Here is a 22,859-nt window from a genome sequence, read left to right on the forward strand (position 1 = left end):
AGTGCTGTTCACATAATAAATTAACCACCTCATTTCCTTCATCACCAAAATATACATAGCACCCCTATACAGATTTGTTTTAATAAAAGTAATAAAGCAAGCCCAGAGGTTATGGCTGTTATGACATAATCACACCTCTGAGATTTAAAAACACTCACTTGCACATCATGCCTCAAAAAGTCTTTGCAAGCCCCCCTCCAACAAAACCTAACTGCACTCATACCCTCTGGCCCCATTTATTCCAAATAAATAATGAAACAAAAGCCTTGTATATGTCAGGAGAAAATTCTCTCTTTCAATTATATATTTGAAAAGAAAATACATCTTTTTTAATATTGTACAATAAACAGCTTGGGTAGCCAGATCTGGATTATTAAAGGAAATATATCACCAGAGTTAACAGCGCACAAAGAAGGCAGCCAGCTAGCCTACTATCTGACCCAAAACCAATGATATCTTCTAAAGGTAGTTGCTCAAAAAGACAACACATATATTTCTCTTGGTGGAACTGAGAAACAAACGTCATTCTATAAAATTCAGGCAAATTAACTTTTCTTACTTATAATGATATTTAGAATTATTGAGAATAACCCAGAAAAAAAATCTCTCAACATAATTTTTCCTCAAAACAGATTTTTTCCCTTAGAATTTCTTTCCGTGATCACAAAAAAGACACTGTAACAGAACCATATGCAGTGTGAGACAGATTTGGTGGAGAAATATGCCATGAGTGAACTCACATCCTAATTTAATGAGGCAGTTTTCCTGTTTCTAAACCACATTATAATCATTTTGCAGTCAGGGTTCATTCCTTACCTAAATTCTATCAACCTCACAGTCCTTTCTACAGTATCATACTATTAATGCACACTGTCACTATGATGATGACACCTTTCCCTTGAATTTAAAATATACTATAATCTTATCAGTAACTAAATTTACCTTTGCTAATCTTATAGACCATGATGAACACCCACCCCAACATGTACATAAAGGAATGAGTTAATCAGTATTTCTGAACAATATCAGAAATACAGAATACATTCTTTAAATTCTCAGAAGTAGCCCTCTTGATATTTACATATTTTCTTTCTCTTCTCTATTACTATAATTATCTAGTGCAATCTTATACTTGAGTTTTCAACCATTCTAATGTGAACACTACATAAATAGTAATTTTTTGCACTGAGTAAAGAATTACATCCAAGATTCTCTCTTAGTATGCCAAACAGTTATCCACACATAATTATATACAAATGTTCAGCAAAACAGAAAGTACTATATAAATGCCAGAACTAAACATTTTGGGAATAATCTAATTCCACTACTTTTAGTCTACAGACTATACATTCTACACACGACCAGTAACAGGCCTACTCAGTATACTAAAAAATTCCTTAGAGCTCTGTGACAAAGACAAAAATTCTATTTCTTTCATCAATAGCAATCCTTCCTCACATTCTATAGTCATTCTCATTCCAACTACGTGGCTATTCTGAAGCTCTCTCCTCCTAAATTCAACACTTTTGCTGAAGAGATTCATTAAAAAACAAACAAAACAAAAAAACTAGTAACTAACATTTCAGATTTACTTAACAAAAATTTTGAGAGGCTATAAATTTTTGTGGTGTGTTCACAATAGAGTTAAAAATACAATAAATGAGCAACTATACTGATAATCTACATTCATTCAGCAAATACTTTCTGAATATCTATTGTGTGCCAGGTCCTGGGAGCTGCGGATACAGATGCCCTCATACATACTCCATTAGAACACACAGATAGTAAACGAGAGAATACTGTGATTTCAGAAATTTAAACACTGGCTGTTCTTTTTATTTGCAGGGAGGGAGTGCTGTAAAATAGGAGGCTTTACTTCAGAGAGGAAACTGTCCAGGTAAGGAGGGAACCCCTCCCAGTCCTGCAGCCTTTCACCTCTTCCCAGCCACCCCACCACCCCACCACCTCAGGAGCTTCTCTCTTCTGAACTCTCGTCCGTTTCCTTCCTTACGCCATGTCATAGGCAAGAGGTGGGTGTCATCTCTTCAGGCATCTAGCTTCCTCCCTCTCTAGCATCTTCAACTTCTCCTTTTCTTCTCCCTCTTTCGGATCAACATTTAAACACATTCAATTCCTGACCTCCTTAAAAACCTCTTTTCTTTAAAGACTTCTATATACTTGTCCCTAAATACTCACCTTTCATTCAGTGCTCAACCTACGTCTCACTTCTACCTCTACCACTCCAGTGAAATTATTCTTGTTATGATCGCCATCAACATTTTTTTAATTAAACACATAAGACACATTTTCAGTTCTTATCCTACCTTTATCCTTGTAGTGTTTTACAATATTGATTTTTGCTTCTTCAAACTCTCATGTCCCTTAGATACTGGCCAGTTCTGATTTTCCTCGTAAATTATACTGCAATGTGCATTCATAACAGCTAGAAATCTTGTTAAAATCAGATTATTTTTTAAATTATGGGACATTGGTTAACGAAATCCAGTAGGTTTCAAGTGTACAATTCAAGAATATAAAATCAGATCTGATTCAATAGGTCTAGGGAATGGCCCACAAGGCTTTCAGTAAGGTCTCTTGCTACTCAAAGTCTAATCCTCAAGCCAATAGCACTGGTATCTCCTGAGCATTTACTAGAAATACAGAATCTCATGCCCCACCTTAAACCAACTAAATCATAATCTGCATTTTAATAAACCCTGAAGGGTTTTATATGCACATTCAAGCTTGGGAAGGATTAGAACCAGTGGTTCTCAAACCTTAGCCATTAAAACAGGGATTACAGTGCCACACCCCCATAATTTGTGGTCCAATAGGTCTTGGATGGGGGTGCAAGAATTTGCATTTCTAACAAGTTTTTAGAAGATAAGTGAGCTGCTGGTTCAGCAACCATATTTTAAGAATCAATGTTTCTCAACTCTGCCTGTATATTAGAATCACCTGTGGACTTTTAAAAAGTTTGTTGATATCTCAAGCTCATCCCCAAACAGTTAAACAAAATCTCAGGATGTGGCCCAGGCTATGATTTTTAAAAGCTCCAATGCTTAATCTCAAGGTTTCTAATTTAGATGATTTAGGAGTGTGTTGGGGGGTGTGTGTGATATGGATATAGCACAGGATGAATGTTAGTCATATTATACCATTATAATAACATTATATTAACATTCCTTAAACATCTGTTCCACCCAACTCTGTCCTGTAAATAAGCACTAGAAATACAACCTACAACTTCATCCTATGCCGTATCTCTGAAATGACCGAAACAAATGTGAGCAAAACAAATAACATATAATTCTTAAAATTCACAGAAGAAAATTCAATATTTTTCAAATGAAAAAGTTTTAAAGATGGTATTAAAACTATGCATGAAGTATTTGATTTCATGCAAAATTAAGATATTAAAAATGAAAATATGAAAAAATGTAACCTAATATTCAATGTACTTTAAAAATTTTCATTTAAAAAGGAAAATAGCTTAATTTTTTTCTGATTATATGAATCTTCAATGTAAAATATATACACACAAGAAATTAAACACAACCAAAATCAAAGTTCCTGAGATAAGGCATCTTTATCATTTGACCAAGCTTTCTTGCACCTTTTTATAAAATTATGATTATTTAACAAAACTTATAGAACATAAGGAACACCATGTACCCACCAAACAACTTAAGAAATAAAATATTATAAATACTGTTGAAACTCCTGTACCCCTCCTAGTTCCCATTTTCCTCCCATTCCATGCCCTATCCAAGGTAACTACAATCTTAAATTCCATATTTATTTCTATACTCTTACCACATATATTGGTATTCATAAATAGTATGTAGTATTATTTTTCATAGCTTTAAATTTTATACCAATCATATAATACTGTACATACAACTTGCTTTCTCTATTAAGACTATTATCTTATGAGATTTATTCATATTAATACTGGTAGCTCTAATTGGGTCATCTTCACTTCTATATAATATTCCACTGAGTATGCCACAGTATATTTTTCTATTTTACATACGAATGACATATTATTTCCAAATTTTTACCACTATAGTGATTCAAATAATTTCTTCTACATGTCTGTGTGCACATGTGAGAGAAATTTTCAAGGCTATGTATATCTAGCAACGAAATTACTGAGTTGAAGAGAATTTCTACCTCCAACTATACTAAGTTCCAATTACTCCCCAAAGAGTCTGCACCAGATGCTCCAAGTAATGCACAAGATCCCCAGTGCTATACATGGTTGTTAACATTCAAATAGCAAAATACACATACAACCTGAAAGGTTTCTCATTATGGCTTTACTTCACATTTCCTCAATTACTAGTGATTTTTTTCATATCTATACTTTTTTGTGTCTGTCTCCTCTTCTGTCAATTGCCTTTATATCCCTTACTTACTTTCTGTTAAATTGTTTTTCTTTTTTTCTCTTGATTTGCAGGAGGCCTTTATATAGGCAGTATCCTTTACAGATCATATATGTTGCAAATACCTTCTCTCTGTCTGTGGATTTTCTATATACTGTTTTCTGATTCAAAGATGTTTTTAGATTCTAATGTAATGAATTTATTAATCTTTTCCCTTATGGAAGTATTTTTAATGTCATGTTTAATTTTTTTTTCAATCTCCATAATTACTAGTTTTAAACACTGTAAAAATACCTTAAGTTTTAGAAATCCTAACAGTGATTTCTGTGCTGATATATCAAAACTAGAAGGTGAACTTAACTAGAAACTGAAATTGATCTAGTTTCAACGTCCAAGGTCAATGACATACAAAGAGTAAGCAAACAAAAGATAAAGGAAATTAGATATTTCACTGTTAGCAATTTAAGGTATCATTGGTAAAAGTTTCTTCAAATCATACTAACATTTCACATTTATTTCAAAGATAAGTAATGGTGTTAAACTAGAGTGTGTGTATATACATGGCTTATTCCACTGTCAGTGATTTCTAAGAACCTGAGAAAACTAAATACTTCAATGCAGGAAGCATAATTCATTTGGAAGTGAAAAAAATATGTAGAATAGAAATTTAAAAACTTCAAGTTTAAGAAATAATTAGCAAATTTTAATAGATGAGTTTAGTTTATACTCCCAGTCAAGGTCAATTACTTGTTTTTGTTCAGTTACAGAAACAGTTCAGTTATGGTCACAAATGAAATGAAATACCTGAACTGCAAGGCTAAGTTTGAATTTCATTCATAATACCCAGTAAAGCAGATTCAAGTATAGCCTGTATTCCGGGACTAGAAAGATAAGGGACAAGATTGTAAAAACATTCTGGCAAGGAACTCACTCATTTGAACAATGCCTGATTTTTAGAACAATTCTGTGTTTCACCTTTGTGTTTCATCTATTTCAAAACATTGCTTTATAAAAGGGGCAAAAATCCAGGTAAAAGTCACCTAAGTGAATATCCATGGGGCAAACTCTTTTCTATATCCCACTCTACAATACAAATAATTAAGGGATTAAAATGTTTGAAAGAATGCGGGCAAACAATATAGGGCAGATGAGGAACCTTATTACCTTTTACAGACCAAAACTAAAACGACATTTTGTAATTCCTACATGTTAACTATAGCTACAAAAAAGTTTTTAACAGAGTAATGTCGCCACTGAAGAGTTGTTTTTGTTTTTACCCAGAACCGATCCCACACAAGGAATGAAGAAGAAAAATACAAATTCCCACCTTTAAGGTTTTACCATAAAAAATTTCAGCTGGAAAGATTATTTTCCTTTTACAGTGACTCCTCATTATCCAAAATAATGAAGAATAAAGATGGCCTGGATATAGAAAATCCACTAAGGGTTCCAAAACCTCATTTTGGAAAACCATTTCATTCTCTAACATCATCAAATGATCTAACAGAGAGGCACAAAAGGAAGAAAGAGGGCTGTTCTGTCTTTCTTACTTTACTGTGTATCTCATTAACAAATAGAGGTGTTAATGAGTATAGAAGTTTCTAAAAACTGTCCAAAGAAGAAATAAGCAGCAAGTAAATCCAACTGACTTAAGTTGTGCTTTCAGGGTATGACAAGGCCAAGCTAAACCACCATTCCCCATGTCCCAGAGAACCCAATGGAGCCAGCCCTGCATCATCCTGCTCTCACCCTGGAGTGTTTTCTTGGGAATAACACCAAGCCACTTTCCAGCAAAGTCTTTAGGGGTCAGTTAGGGATATGTTGTCATTTGACCACACTAGCTGCCTCTCTCTCCAGAAATAATGACAGGCATGTGTTTTTAAAATCAGCTCTCCCCATTCCTAAGACAAGGATTGGAGTGCTGTCTTTAGCATTTTAGCTGTTATTAAACCAAAAGTATTTGTTTCTATTGAAATAATATTGTAGCTTCTATTATTTCATCTATTTAACATTCTTTCCTTGAACAGCTTTCATTTTTAAAGTCGGCAATGTTTGTCCAGCTTCAGAATACATATAAGTATTACATTTATAATAAAAACATTTAGAGGTCCCAACTGAAAAGAAATTCAGTCCCACTCTGGTTGTATTGGAAGTCTATTCTATCAACACCTAAGATTAAGTGGCTCATTGGCTGGGATATGGAAATGGATCTATATTTTACAACAAATTTTTTCTAAGACATATTCATGATGAAAGGATTGGGGAAAAAAAGTTAAAAAGAAGAAAATAAAAATCCCTAATCAGACTAACAAAGATATAAATATCAGTCATCAGCCAGATATTTTTTTCTTCAGTGCAAATGTATATCTATGATTTAAAAATAATAATTTTACTGCAATTTAAAAACAGTATCAATAATTTTATTGCAATTTAAAGACAGTATATCCAGAGTAATTTCTCATGTCATTAAATGCTCCTTGAAAGCCTAAATTTTTAATGGCTATATAATATTTTAACTGAATATACCATAACTAATTTAACTATTTTTCTATTACAGTTGCTTCCAATATTTTGCTACAACAGCAAACTTGTATATAAATCCAATTAGCAGTTCTTATTACTGCCTTAAAAGAGATCCCTAAAGAGAGAACTACCAGGTCAAAAGGATGCATTTTTTTTAAAGTGCATCTTCATTAGGTATTGACTATTTGCTTAAAAGTGACCATTTGCACTTCCACCAACAATGTATGTGAATGCTCATTTCACTGTATCCTTCTCACTTGTACAGGTGTTTAAGATGTTTATCATTTCATTACAACTTTACTCAATTGTTAGGTTGATATAACAGCCCCTTGTTTAATTTGGGTTTCTCTGATAAAATTTGTATTTCATCTATGATAAATGATTTATAGAGGCTCTTTATGTATTTTATGTAAATGTTTTATATAAACCCACATACAAATGTGTACGAATCAACCAGACCAAAACCTTAATAATAAAAAATGTAGTTATCTATATATATACAGTGGAATACTACTTGCCCATGAAAAGGAATGAAGGTTTGATATGTGACACAGTATGAATAAACCCTGAAAACATTAGGCTAAATGAAGGAAGCCAGTCACAAAAGGCCACACATTATATGATTCCATTTAAATGAAATATCCAGAAGAGATAAACCTATAGAGACAGAAAATAGCTTAGTAGTTGCCTAGGGCTAGGGAAGGAGGGAGTGATAGAGAGCAACTGCTAATGGTTTCTTCTTGGGGTGATGAAAATGTTAAAAAATTAGACAGTGGCAACAGCTTTTACAATCCTAGGAATACACTACAAATCATTGACCTGTGCACTTTAAGTGGGGGAATTTATGTATGTATGTACATGTAGGTATGGTGTGTGATTATATCTCAAAAAGGCTATTTTAAAAATATGTGTGTTAATATGTGGTGGTCTATTAAGACTCCTACAGAAAAAAAGTAAATTTGTCTCTTGCTCTAATTTTTAGAAGTTTTAATATCGCATATTTTTTGGAGCTATGGTATTAGATAATACGGAATGTTCAGGGCAATTATATCTTTTTGAAAGACTGAATCTGTTACTAATCTGCAACATCCCTCTTTAATCTGTTTGATGCACTTTGCCTTAAATTCTATTTAGTCTGATATTAACATTGTTATGACTTTCTTCTTCATTCATGTGAAATTTTTTCTTCAAATTTCTAATATTGAGGTTGCTTTTTTCTTTACAAGTATCTCTTGCACATATAGTACTATATTTTATTTTTAGAAGTCTGAGATTCTATTAATAGGACAATTTAACCCATTAACCTTTACCTATTACCTATACTTATTCCTGTCATCATATATTTCATTTATTTACTATGCTTGCTTATTTTCTTTTCTCTGCCTTTGGTTAAGATGATAAACTTTTTTCTGTCATAATTTATAGTTAATATTCTATTTGTGGTTATTATTCATATATTTCAGATTATGTTTTTCTAACAAATTACAGAGTTAATCTATATCTGAATCGTTTTCTTGGAAAAAAAAACAAATATTTTATCATTTCTTTTTCTTCTACCCTCCCATGTTGAACTAATTTGATTCAGATTGATAATATTTAAAGATTAACATTATAGATAAGAAAACTATGAGACTCAACTCTGTATACCTTTTACTGCGTATGTTTGTGTATTGCAAAACTCTACTGTTTCCTTAACTCAATACTGTTTCCTCGTGACATGCCCTTCCATTCTTTGGGTCCCCTCCTCCACTTTTTGGTCAGGAGTACTTCCATAAACAATACTTTCAAAAAAGGTATGTAACAACCAGAAAAGGTAAATCATTACAGGCCTAAAAATGTTTTTATTTTCTTCTCACACTGATTTGCTACTTTTCCTAAATACAGAATTATGAGTTCAAAATATTTTCCCCTAGAACGTCAAAACTACTGCATTTCTATCTTCTATCACTTTTTTTTTTTTTTTAAACTCGTAATAGGGCTGATGTTAATCTGATTCTTTCCTTTGTAGATAATATATGTTTGCTCTTTGGAAGCTTTTAATCAGTCTCTGTTTATTGCTAGCATTCTGAAATTCCCCATTCAAGTACTAAGTACTAACCAGGCCTGACCCTGCTTAGCTTCTGAGATCAGACGAGATGGGGCATGTTCAGGGTGGTATGGCCGCAAACCTGAAATTTCACAGGATGGCATGTGAGTGTAGGTCTTCTATGATTCTCTTCTACAGCACTTTCAAAAGACTTGTCTGTCTTCGGTTTGGAGAAATTTTCTCCTATTCTTTCCATGATTATAATCCCCTCCATTCTCTTTATTTATTTGAATTTTCTATTAGATGAATGTTAAAGCTTTAGAATGTCTTCTACGTATGATTTTTTGTTCATGCTTTCCATCTTTTTCAGTGTAAGATGCATTCTAAAGAATCTCTTAGCTCAGTCTTCAATTCATTATTTTGCTTTTAGCTGTGTCTACTCTATCCTATTTGTTTTGAAAATCTCAGCAATCATATTTTTAAATTCTAAGGTTGGTTTAATTTCATCCTACCCCATGTTTGTTTGATAAATGCAATAACCTCTCTTGTCTCTCTATGAATATTAATCTTACTTATTTCAAAGTCTACTGACTGTTCGTTGTGTTATTTTTTGCTTATTAAGTTTGGTGCCTCACTTTTCTATCATAAGTTTTCCTTAAATGTTTAGTGATTCTTGGTAGCAAGATTATTTCAGAGTCCCTATTTTGGCTGTCTGTGTATGCTGTTTCTGTTTACCACTATCTTCCTCAAGTGGTAATGTGGGAAATATGAGATATGGTGCTAGGTGTCATATATAATTCAGGAGTTTATCTTGCCAGGATGGGGCTTCTTGAGCTTCCTGATAATCAAAAGGCTACTTGAGGATCTCCCAGTCTCTGGTGGCCTCTGTGTTACACTCAGTGCTTTAGTTTGGAATCGCAGTATATTGCAGAAAGGGTTACTGCAGACCTACCCACATTATATATACCTCCTTACCTAATACTATAGGGCCCCTCCCCACTACTTGAATATGATTCTTGCTTGAGAACACTATTGATCCATATATTTTGAGATGTGGTCCATCAGGTTTTATTTTTCCATGGGTCTGATTCCTCATGCATAATATCTTTCAGAAACACCTGAAATTTCCATCTACTGATGAAACTCTTTCTTGTTTTCCCATGCTATTATCAATTTAGTCATATAAATGTGGGTTTACATAGGTACAGATATATATGCATACTTTATCTTATGGAATTTGCAGTTGTAAATATGCCAGTGGTGGTAGTAATGAAGTTAAAGAATATTATGAACTTTTAGCCTACCTTGATCCCATTCTCGGTGTCATTATTTGCTAGCCTCTACTCCAATGTTAACGTGGCTATTTCTCTAAATCCCACACTTGTATCTCCAGCTCTTATTTGACATTTTTTCTTGGATTTCTTATAGGTATCTCAAATTTAATATGTCCAAAATGAAATTACTGACCTAACCCTTAGCAAATCTGCTCTACTCAGGCATCATCCACATACCAGGACCTTTGGAGTAAATTCTTAAAACTTCTTTCCTTCACTTATCGCTTACAACAAGTAATCCCTACAAAATAGATTTAACTTCTTTCCAATTCTACTGCCATTAATTTCTTTCCAAGCCACCATCATCTTTCACCTGAGGTAAGTAATAGCCTTCAAACTGGTCCTACTGCTCCACCCCTTCCCCTCTAAATCATTTTCCCCAGCATAGCCCGAGTAAACGTTTAAAAATGCAAATCAGATCATGTCATCCCTGTGCTTAAACTCTTCCATCACTTCCCACTGCTGTTGGAAAATATCTCCACTTTTTTCATACTAAATGCTATCTCTGAATCCAAATCTGGAGACTAGGTCTCTGCTATTCACTTAAAGACCTTTAGATGCCAACTGCTTATTAGCCTGCCTGGGTTCTGTAAGTTTGACTTTCCCTTTTGTTTGTTCCACTACCTTGCTGAGGCATTCCATAACTTCACCTAAAATGCCTACACCGTAAAACTGCTAGAGTTGTACTCTAGATACTAGACATTTTTATATGTAGTTAGTTCAGTCCCTTCAGTAACTACCCTTCCCAAATGAACAAGTCCAGTTAAAAGCCTAACTTTCTATAAAATGGGAACACTCCCAATTAAGTTCTAATAGATGGCAGGTTACTCCAGGTTTTGCCAGTGTGATTCTAGGTAAAATCCTAGGACATAGTTCTTTTTCTGTCAAATGAGTGGGTAGGGTTGTATGATTTTTAAGGTCTCTTCTATTTCTAGTGGTCACAGATTCCATGACCTAATGTAGTATTTCTTTAGATAAAGTATAGTACCTATAACTCAAATATCATGAAAATTATACAGAGGGTAATATTCTACTTCAGGTTAAGAAAAACTTTCATCAAAGAGGAAAGTAATACAACTCGAGGTTTTTGGGGACAACATGGATTCACTTTTTCAAGATGTCGTGCTGTCCTCAATTGCCCAATAAACACAACCTCAAGAATTGAAAATACAGTAATAACAACAACAAGCACTATAACTACTTTTACTACTACGAAGTAATAATTGAAAGCTTTTAGCTCATGCTGGGTAATGACCAAAAACTAACTATAATAATCAAATAGGAATGGAAAAATAAAAGGTAACAGTAGGTACCTAAGGCTTCTTTCTGAAAGACTGATAAAGACCAATAGCACATACTAGTTTACACAAAGAGCCAACATATCCCTCTTGTCCCATAACCTCTCCACTTTTATAATGATGTTAAAAGAAAAGGCTCTCTAGATTAGGTTGCTAGTAAGATCAAATGTGCCAAAAGTCTTTAAATCTGACTACAGTCAATTCTAAGTCTGGATCAAAACCATAAACACAGAAAAGAAAAAATCCTTTCGTTCCCTAATAACTTACAACTCCTAACTACCTTCCTACAAACTGTATAACCTTTGAAAATTAGAATCTATTCCCAATGACAATTAGTAGGCCAAGTTTGAGTATTGCTCTTTGTATTGATGGGTTTCATAAATTAATGATACACATTGCTTTACCTGATACATTCCAACTCCAATGTGCTTTGGCTCGATTTTCACCAGCTCAGCTAATGGATCTTGTACGCGTCTTGCTATGGAAACTGAAAAAACAGAATCAGAAAACGAGTATGTCTTAACGTGAAAAGCAGTATCCAGATGATTAGTCATGCTACTTCCTCAAGTACACAAGTACTTAAATCTATCCCTCTTTATATCCTCCCCAAAAGACCAACAATTTCACACAAAAAGTGAATGTAAAATTTCAAGATTAATTATGCTATCAGAACCACTAGGCATTCCTGAACACAAATAGAGTGAACAGGTTATATATGTGAAAGAATAAATAAAACATTTAGTTGCTGTACTTAATCACCTGTGTATTCTTTAAGTACAGATACAGCATAGTAGGGGAGCTCACACTTTAACGAACAATTAGGTATCTGTTTTACTTTTATATAATCCTGCTTTATTATAAACATGATACACATTTGTATGTCAAATATGCTTATTAGGACTAGATCCTGATAATGACAAGTGAATGATGAAATCATGTTACTGCAAACAGTGACCAAGTCAGTTGGCTAGTAAATACACTTGTATTGCCTTGAATATGATTGCAAGATTACTCTCTGAAGTGATCCGAGTCACAACTGCTTGTCTCATAACACACACATAATCCTAATCATCCTGACCAGCATAATTCATGTTCAAGAGACTTGAAAATTAACTTCAAATATTCCTTTACTTGTGTCATTTTACCTGGTCATCATTCATTGTCATCTTTTTCTTTTCTATCAAATGTTAACAAAATTTCCTATTTAATTTAGCTTATAAGATAGATCTAGCTAGAGAAAAATTTCATATGAATCTTAAGGATACTTTTAAAGGCAGCTCTTTTTGTTTCCAAGGAGCATAGTTTACATTAAGTCCCTACATATGAACAGCTTTTATTTTCTAAATACATAAAAACTAATCTACCTACTCATATAGAAGGTTGGATAAAATATAAATTCATTAAATGAAGGAAATCAAAGGAATCCCCTGACCTTTCAAGGTCTGGCAACAGAAGCCACCTCTTACAAGAGATGGCCAGATTCTCCTGTCACTAATTTGCACTACCTCTCATCGGAGGTAAGATCTACTGTGAACACCAAGTTCACTGCATGGTCATTCAAGTCTTTTTCACATATTCCATTATTACTCCTAACATATCATGAAATGGCAGCTTATAAGGCAAGCTTAGAGAACAATAAGCTGGTGTTATACAATCTGCCTATTTTGCCCACAGAAGAGATAGGGATTCCAAGGCCTGCACATACACCTCACAAAAGGTTAATTAGTGCAAAGCACTGCAAGTTACAGAAGAAATGTTTTTTTCTAATAACCACTTTTATAATTACACATTGTAAATACATGCCACCACCTGATATTTTCTAAAAGCAAATATTTCTTTAGTCTAGCCTTTATCTATATATAATGCAATAAGGATAATTTTCAAATACATACATGCATTTTCCAAATACATTATTGATTAAAAAAACCAACAACACCACACAACAGTAAACCAACTTAAGGATAAAGGCATCAGAATGTTTAGTATGCAGGAAGGCAGTATTAAAAATTCGATAAAAGGATATTAATAATAGGTATATCTCTCAAATCAAACCCTTCAGGAAAACCCACAGTATGAAAATTTAAACTTAAGAATTGGATAGAGCAATTGCATAATTTGATAAATGTTGGTAGATTCTCATATTTTAAAATTTCTAAAATACACACAAGGGTCTTAAACTATTTTCTACCTACCTGGTGCCCTTCTCACTGTTTCACTGCTAGTGTCTCCCTTGTTCATCTTAATATTGCTAAATGCAGCAACAATGGACTGGAAATAACAGTTTCTAGGTGACATATTAATTCTACAATAAGTCCTCAGAACTCTAGAGTTACAGTGTCCCCAGTAAACAATCGCAACATAGACTCTAGTATTTCTAGAACAGATATTTCCCTTTCAGATGCTGTTCACTTTCTACAGCATAAAAATTCAAGCATGGAAGAGATGGCAGGCAGGAAGATGGACACTGTTTAAAGTAGAATTTAAAAAGCAGAATGCCCAGCCTTTGGAGAGACGGTGCTGTTTTCTTGCTAGCAGGATAACCAAGAAGAGAATTATGCAATAGACAGTAATAATAATACGTGTAGGTTGAGCATGATCAGGCTGACAAGAGATTCCTGAAAGTAAGAAACAGATAGTAGTTCAAGGAAAGGGAGTTAATAGATTACTGATAAAGATCATGAAAAGCGAGAAAGTCATGACCCAAAACTTGGGGCACATTCAGATTTCAAGATAAAAAAGAGAAAAAGAAAACAGTAAAAGAGACAAAGGATGAATGGTGAGAAAAGCATAGTAACAGAAGTCAAAGACTTCTGGTAAATATTAAATATAAAGTTACTATGTGCCCCCAAAATTTCTACTCCTAGTTATACACTCAAGAGAAATGAAAACATATGTCCACATAAAATTTTGTACATGGATGTGCATAGTGGCATTATTCATAATAGGCAAAAAAGCGAAACCAACCTAAATATCTATCAACTGATAACTGTATAAACAAAATGTGATATACCCATACAATGAAAAATTATTTGGCAATAAGAAGGAATGAAGTGCTGATATATGCTACAGTATGAATGAACCTTGAAAACATTATGCTAAGTGGAAGAGCCAGTCAGTCACAAAAGACCACGTATTGTAATGATTCAATTTATATGAAATATCCGGAATAGGCAAATTCACAGAGACAGAAAATGGATTAGTGTTTGCCAGGGGTTGGGGAGAAGAGGGAAAGGGAGGCTGATTGCTAATGGATATGGGGTTTCTATTTGGGGTGGTGAAAATGTTCTGAAATCAGATAGTGGTGGTGATGGCGCAATTCTAGCTACACTGAAAAACACTGACATACTGTAAAAGGGTCAACTGTATGCTATGTAAATTATATCTCAATGAAGCTATTATGTATTTTTTAAATGCAGTATATCTAAATATATGACAAATACTATTTTGCTCACATAAGACATCAATATTTGTCTGTATCACTACTACTATGCACCATGGTTTGGAAAATTCTAGTTAATGAATGCAATTGGTTAAGAAAAGAAAGAAGGCTGAACAGACAGAATACTGAACAGACAGAAACTAGATTATTATTATTTACAGATGATGACTGTCTACCTAGAAAGCCCAAACAAGTCAACTGAAAAAATGTCAGAATTAGTAAGATTTCAATCAGTGGGCTGGTTTCAAGACACCCAGGCAAAAATTGATGTTCCACCATGTGCCATCAGTAACCAATAAGAAAATATCAAGGAGAACCCATTCATTGTGTGTGTGTGTGTGTGTTGCCTGTAAGAAAAATAAAATATGCAAAACCTCGAGGTTTGTCAACTGTGGCCTTCACTATATGGTGATTTGGCCAATCTTTGTGAACTCTCCGATTGCGGTTTCTTTAGGTGTTTTCTCTTGTGCTGGTCTGAATCCCATAATCTTCTGCAGGGAGGACTGAGTACTCTCTAAGATCTCTATGACAGCATGCAAATAATTACTTAATCTTTCTTTTTTCAGTAGGTATCCCCACTCTCATGTACAACCTGTGTCCTCCAGTATAGAGATCTTCCATATAACCCTCTTGAGAGAATAAATCTCCAGTGTTCTGCAAAGGTGGAAGAAGGAAAGTTATTCGAAATGTGTACAATGGGAGGTTCTGTTTCACTGATGTGAAATGCATATAATATAAAATTAACCATTTAAAAGTGTACAATTCAGTGGTATTTGGTATACTTAAATGTTGTGCAAACCATCACCTCTAAAAAGTTCCAAAAAATATTTTATCACCTTAAAAAAAAAAAAATACGTACCTATTAAGCCTCCCTTTTCATTTTCCCTAGTCCTGGCAACCACCAATCAGCTTTCTGTCTCTACAGATTTGCCTATTCTGGATGTTTCATATAAATGTAATCATACAATATGTGGCCTTTTCTGTTCGGCTTCTTTCACTTAGCATGTTTTCAAAGTTCATCCATGTTGTAGCATGTATCAGTACTTCATTCTTTTCTATGGCTAAAAATAAGATTCCACTGTATGAATATGTCACATTTTGTTTATCCATTCATCTGCTATGGACATGTGGGTTGTTTCCAGCTCTTGGCTACTGTAAATAGTGCTGCCATGAGCATTTGTGTACAAGCATTTTCTGAGTACCTGTTTTCAATTCTGTTGAGTATACACCTAAGAAGAGAATTGCTGGTTTATATGATATTCAATGTTTAACTTGGTGTAATTGCTTTTTAAACAGACCTTCAATCAATCCTCTTCTTTTAGACCCACTCTCAGCCCTCCCAAAATACTATGCGGTTTCTGTGATCTATTTTAGATTAGTTTGCTGTTTTCTACAATGCTGTCTTAGTATTCAATCTGCTTAAGTTGGTTAGATAACTTTGTACTTAGTCATCTGCTTTCCAGCTTAGAAACTGTTGCTATTATCTCCTCTCCCATTCTCTTTGTCCTAGTGAGTTTGTCTTTATTCTGTCAGGTTACTGTGATTTTAATAGTTCAGAAAGAAATGAAGGAATAACAAGTATACTCAATTTTCCATTTTAAATCAGGAATCTACACTGAACATTTTAATGCCATCTATCTACTAGTCTCCCCATCCAATTTAAATGCCTCTTATGTATAATGTATCTATTATGTGGGAATATAAGCATATATAAGGATAAACTCTGTTTTCAATAAGTTGATAAACTGGTCAAGAAGATGTAGTAATTTGAAGTTATTTTCTTACATATGTTTAACACTTGTATGAACATTGAGCTTCTGTTATATTCTGATATAGTAAACTCATGGAGGGATGAAAGGTAAAACTCACACCCACAGGTAGGTCAGATCTCAAATGAAGTAGAAAGTCATCCCTGGCATCAATCACTGGGAAAGGGAAAGACTCACATTCGGAAAACAGGAATTGAAAAGGAAGTGGGCCCTAAAAGAGCAAGAGTGGAGACTCAGCTTCTTTCAATATTTGCCTCCAGGACTAGATTCTGAAGACTCAAAATGTCTAGATAGATGTTTTGAGTTAATATGAATCAAATGCAGTCACTGCCCCATAGACAGAAGCTGAAACACAGAAGCAATGCATACCTGCAGTGAATCACAAAGTGAAGACAGAGCTGGATTTTGAAATCAGAGTACTTAGGAACAGATACCAATTCCTCTTTTTATTATTTCCTATTTTCATAGGGTCTTATTGGACTGTAGTAATCTTGTGTCATCTATAATACTATGACAGTGGGAAGTCTGAAGGACCATCACCTCCTAGACAACGTGTTTTTCCAATGCCCTGTTCGAAGATTACCTTTCAGTGCCAACTTGGGAAGTTGTGAATTATAGAAGTATGCAAATATTATGCACACTCTTACTGGCTATGTGGCCTCTTTAAGCCTTTTAAGCCTTGGTTTCCTCATCTATAAAGTGGGATTAAAAAAATAATACTGGTAATGCATTTATCACAATGTTTCACATATATTAGGTGCTTAAAAAAGATTAGTATTAGCAGCTCCTACTATGATCACTATATCTAATTATTATTATTATTATTATTATTATTATTACAAAGCAAGTATCAAAAAAGTACATGGCAAGAAGAGAGAAACCATACTGAACTGGGGTAATAGGTAAAAACTTCACAGAAGAAGCAAGATTTTGAGTTGGGTTTTGAGTTTGAGAAGATCATTTTAGATAGGGACTATTTCATGGAATGAAAAACTGAAGAGAAACTACAAGCTTTTCTGGATATAAGAAAGAAGTTTTTAGCTTTAAATTAATGCAAAAAAATAAAACCAAAAAAAAAAACCCTTCAAATATACATCTCCAGGTATAGATTTTAAGAATACCTGATAAAACTGATGAGAATACTTAAGGAAAAAAATTCAATAAAAAGTCAGTTTCTAACAAAGTAGTCTGAATATTTATATTACACAGAAAAATACTCTGGCCAGAACTAATATTTTGCTTGTGATACCAATTACATTTACTAGAAGTATCGAAGTATCTTAATTTCTTCACACACAAGAATTTAACTCTTCCACCTTGTAGAAATCAAAGCAACTTAATACAACTAAAATCACAACAGGCTTGATTTAAACAATATACCACTGATAATCCTCATTAGCAAAAGAGAAACTGGTCGTTTGACAAATATTTAGCAATAAACTGAAAGCCTGTGCAGGCTCATACATTTGACTATAAATAGTTTTATGTTAATATATTACTTTTTGCCAACAAAAAGCTATAATAAATATTTTGTTTTAATAAGCAGGGAGCTTAGAGTATTTATTGTTTTTGTTAACTCTCTAGAATTTAATTTTACTAAAGATGTTCTGGGCTAATTTTTCATTCTGGAATACTATGCTGTGTTCTTTATAAACAGTATTCTTCCTTTTCTTTTCCAATTATTATTCCAACCAACCACTTCTTTCTAACATGCCTATTCATAAATATATATCTTCTAAATTTTCTTGGATATTTAAATATTTTGTTTGTTACAAAAACAAGTCTAAACTGTCACAATCACAGGCTTCTGTGAATGGTGCCAAGCTTCTTACCTGCACTTCTCAAATTAGGGTCCAGTCCTGGCATCTCTTTGTTAGCTTCAGAGCTGACACTGTAGATGGATGCTCCTGCCTCACTGACAATACTGAGAAGAAAGAAAAGGGGAATATCACCTTCCGATTTTTTTTGTCTGGTCACAGAAAATAATAAGAGTAGGTAAGAAAATAAAAGTTGCAGGAAAAAGTGCTCTTTCTATTTCAATGATACCTATAGAATTTAATTTTTCTTTAACACAAAGCGATTAAGCAGTGTTTGTTTTCTTCTCATAGGAAAGACACAAATTTAAGTCCATAATAAATTCATTCAGTTGTTTTCTGTAAGCAGTAATGAGATAATTTATAGACAAACACAATAATACTCCCCCCTGATGTCAACTTCAAAAATTTCAAAATATACTTAGCTTCTCTTGTGTTTATAATTTACTACTGACTGACATCTATGACTTCCATCTGAATCAGTCATTCTAAAGCATCTTGGAAAACATACAGACATGTGTATTCACGTATGTGAATATACATAAAAACCACTGCCATAAGCACTTCCATTATTATTACCTGATTATAATTAATCACCACAATGTGAAAAGGAAAGGGATCAGACAGGATATTACCCCTCTTCTTTACAAGAGGGTCTGATATCATCTTTTTAGTAAACATGGAATATTTCTCTTCACACAGGTGTTAAGCCATTTAATGTCATCATTTAGTTAATGAAAGCATCATACATATCACCCTCTTCCTTTCTTCTCTGGCTCCAAATACTTTTGAAAGCACACTGGGAACACTCTTTTACATATGACATTTGATTGGTAGTTGACATGTATACAGTTTATCAAATATTTTAAAATTAGAGGTCTTTATGACAATGTGCAAAGAAACATTATCTATCCTAAATATTTAATTACCTATGGCTCTCTACCAAGTGACCATCAACGTGTCAAGGTTCAAAAGCAGAAACATGTTAGTGCTTATTTTTAATCCACTCTTAGAAACCTCTCCCCCTTTCTTTGCTCAAAGCACAAAACCAAGCACTTTTACAGACATTACCTCATTTAATCATTTTGGGGGGATTTTTTTTTTAACAGATAAGTAATATGCCAAAGATCATAAAACTGGTAAGCAACTGAGCTGGATTTGAACCCTAACCTGCTTGATTCTCAAGAATGAGCTCTTAACCAGCACAAGTAACTTCTGAATAGCTTCACAACTCATTAAAATGAAAATCTATATTTTTGTGCTAAATAACAAATGCAACATCTTTTTAAGGAAGAACTACTTTCTTAAACAATAGATCCATCGGAACGCATTTCTTTCTTTTTCTGCCTTCAATTTTGATTAAAAGGTAAAGTGAGTTTTGTTTTCTTACATATCTAAAGTAGAACCTAAAGCATAAAGAAGTTTAAATATGTTCTACAATCTCAGAGACTGACTTTAAAATTAAAAGGTAATTGTGCTTTTTCTCCAAAATAAATGTTAGACTATGTTTATCTTCTACCATATGATGATGGAGAAGAAAATGCAATGTCAAATAAAGCTTGAAAAAAATTCTTAGTGTGACATAATATGATGTTAAAGACAGCATACTAGCAGTGATTTTTTATTTCCATTACAGTAGCACTTTCTAACCTGGGTTCCTTGGACTTCTGGGCAGGGAGAGGCAGAATTAATTTAAAAAGTATGCAAAATGTTTGTGTTTATACCTTTTTTCTAGAAAAGAGGGTTATAGTTTTCATGATTACTTAAAAAATTCATTGCCTCACAAAAGGTTAAGAACCCACCACGGTATAAGAATATTCAATCACTAGCCATGAAAAATTTGGTTTCAAACACAAATCAATAGTCAAACAGTTTTTTCCTGAAAAACCAGAGTATCCATCAAGTGCAAGCTGGACCTATTATTAAAAGAGTATTTTTAAAAATCTCACTGGATTTATTTACTATCATTGCCAGAAGCCTCCAAAATCACCACTATTTAAGCAAAGGGAACTTAAATGGTAAATAAGAATTTCAATTAACTGTGGCCTTTACAATTGGGTACCTGAGAATTTGCTGGGTGATTCACTGTCTCTTGGAAGTTATAATTCTCAATAGGCTAAGGGAAATTGTTGCAAAGAAAAACACTCAGATAATAAATATTCCTCCAAATACCATACTGCCACTTCTCTTAAACTGAGGAATACAAAACAGATGTGACACACTGCACCCAAAGATTTTAGATTAACATTAATATTAAATCAATACAAAATGCAGTAAATTTCATATGCTTTAGTTATTAGATAGCATGGATTCAATAAACAGTTCACTACTAAGCACAGATCAGAATGTTTAAATAATCTAAATGAACAGAAAAACCTCAACACTGATTACTTCAATATAAAACATATAAGGATCTAAGAAGTATATGTGGCAAGAATTAAATGAAACAAATCAAGCTGGTAGTGGTGATGATTTTTTCCAGGAGAAGCTGCTAAGAACAAAAGTTATGTCCCCTCCCCCCCTTTTTCAGTCTTATTTGGAGTTCAAGAATAGACATTCAGTAGAAAGTATGCTAGATATTATAAGCCACTTTCTATTTATTGAGAAATTATTTAAAAATTATTCCAATTAACTCTAATATATTGAGAAAAGCAAAATTAAACAGTAAAAATTCAGATATTTAACAATTAAGTTTTATATTTCATAAAACACATTTCTATAAACAAATGAGGTTCATAATCTTAGCAATTCGATTACTTTAGATTATTTTATTTATTTTTCCATAAAGTAGATAAGACTAAGCAGAATTTATTATTTGGGTGATATTTAACTGACATTGTTGTAACTGGACAAAGGTTTTGAGATTATTACAGCACTCTTAAGCCCCTTCAAATTGCTAGTTTAGACAAATAGATACATACGGTATCTCAAACCTTAAATATATGAAAATACATTTCAGAAGTTACCATTGGACTTGCATTTTAACAGATCTATGTGTTACTGTGCTAATTCTCTAGTACTAGATGGGTACTTTTTAAAACATTTAATCTCATTCAGCACTATTCTAAGGTCTAAGTCTTTTTTATTAAAAAAAAAAAATACAAGCTAAAAAGCAAATAAAATGCCCACAATATAGATTCAGTTACTTTTAAATTCATTAAATTTTTTACAAAAACTCTGTAAGTTAAAAATACTTATTTCATTATTTCAAGTAAAATTCAATGTTACAAAAATCTGATCATTTATCAATATAATTTACTTTAAAAAAAATGTTTAAACTTCGGACTTAGTAATTCTACAGTTTGTAAGTCTCTTTTACCAAGACAGATTGAATGTTGGTGAATCTTTTAAAACCAGATTTACAAGTAGTTTGCTTACAATGACTATTCATTCTGAGAGTAAGGGAATGGCAATTTCTACTACCAAACTGAGATGGGGGCAGACTTTTCATGAAACAGGAAAATTAGCTGTTTGTTTTTTCAAGTTATTGGGCTAATAGTTTTCACATTCGTTTACAAGCTTACAGGAAACCTCTGTATGAATCTCCTCAAGGCCCTCTCTCCATTTCCCAAATGTTAAAATACCTTTTTATTTTTTTTATTTTAAAATAAATCACATGCTTCCTTATGTTAAAGGGAGAATTAATTCAAAAGTTATCTACTTAAATAAAAACAGTTTTTTAGTAAAATATCAAAAATCAGCCAGGATATATTGCTTAAGCTAATAAAAACTGATCGTTTTTAATTCCTCACAAAAGTATATACTAGAATTCCTTAAGCTTTATCAACATCTAGCAGCTTGCTTTTCTTCCTTCTTCCCACCAAAAAATATGTACTAAATAACACCTTTGCTAAATGCATAGGAGTTCACTGAAGTTTTAAAAGTAATTTATCTAAAACCATTCTTCCGCGTTTTCAGACTGCAAAATATTCATATGCACCTAAATGAGTAACAGAAAGTGCTAAAAAAGTTAACTAATTTAGATCTAAATTCTTTGCTGTGTTTATGAGATAACATATTCTCAAGTATGAAAGAATAGCTGTTTGTATTTTAGAGACAGGAGAGAAGACCAAAAACCAAATCACCAAAAATGAAACTCTAGGATTTAATGTTTAAAGAATAAGGCTTATATCTAAGAAAATATCAAAACAATTTTCAATTCCTTTATTTAGTGACAAATTACTATTTTCGGGAATCACAAATGAGCAATATTTGGTCACTTTAAAAACTAGGGTAATCTGGTGATCATAAGGATTCAGGGAAACAAG

At 33.1% G+C, this 22,859-nt stretch overlaps 1 protein-coding gene across 3 annotated transcripts in view; it reads right to left on the minus strand.

Annotated features, from left to right (window-relative positions):
• The window catches only part of SRBD1 (S1 RNA binding domain 1), a 172,236-nt gene that overhangs the window by 65,288 nt on the left and 84,089 nt on the right, over positions 1 to 22,859 (minus strand). For all 3 annotated transcript variants that reach the window (XM_036224031.1, XM_016142213.2, XM_016142214.2), the window contains 2 exons: positions 18,610 to 18,701; positions 11,974 to 12,056 (listed from right to left, as the gene is read on the minus strand). In XM_036224031.1, the coding sequence (XP_036079924.1) occupies positions 11,974 to 12,056; positions 18,610 to 18,701 (175 nt within the window). The remainder of the gene's footprint in view (positions 1 to 11,973; positions 12,057 to 18,609; positions 18,702 to 22,859) is intronic.

This window comes from Rousettus aegyptiacus, unplaced genomic scaffold (genome assembly GCF_014176215.1).
Source record: "Rousettus aegyptiacus isolate mRouAeg1 unplaced genomic scaffold, mRouAeg1.p scaffold_m13_p_7, whole genome shotgun sequence".
Taxonomy (NCBI): domain Eukaryota; kingdom Metazoa; phylum Chordata; class Mammalia; order Chiroptera; family Pteropodidae; genus Rousettus; species Rousettus aegyptiacus.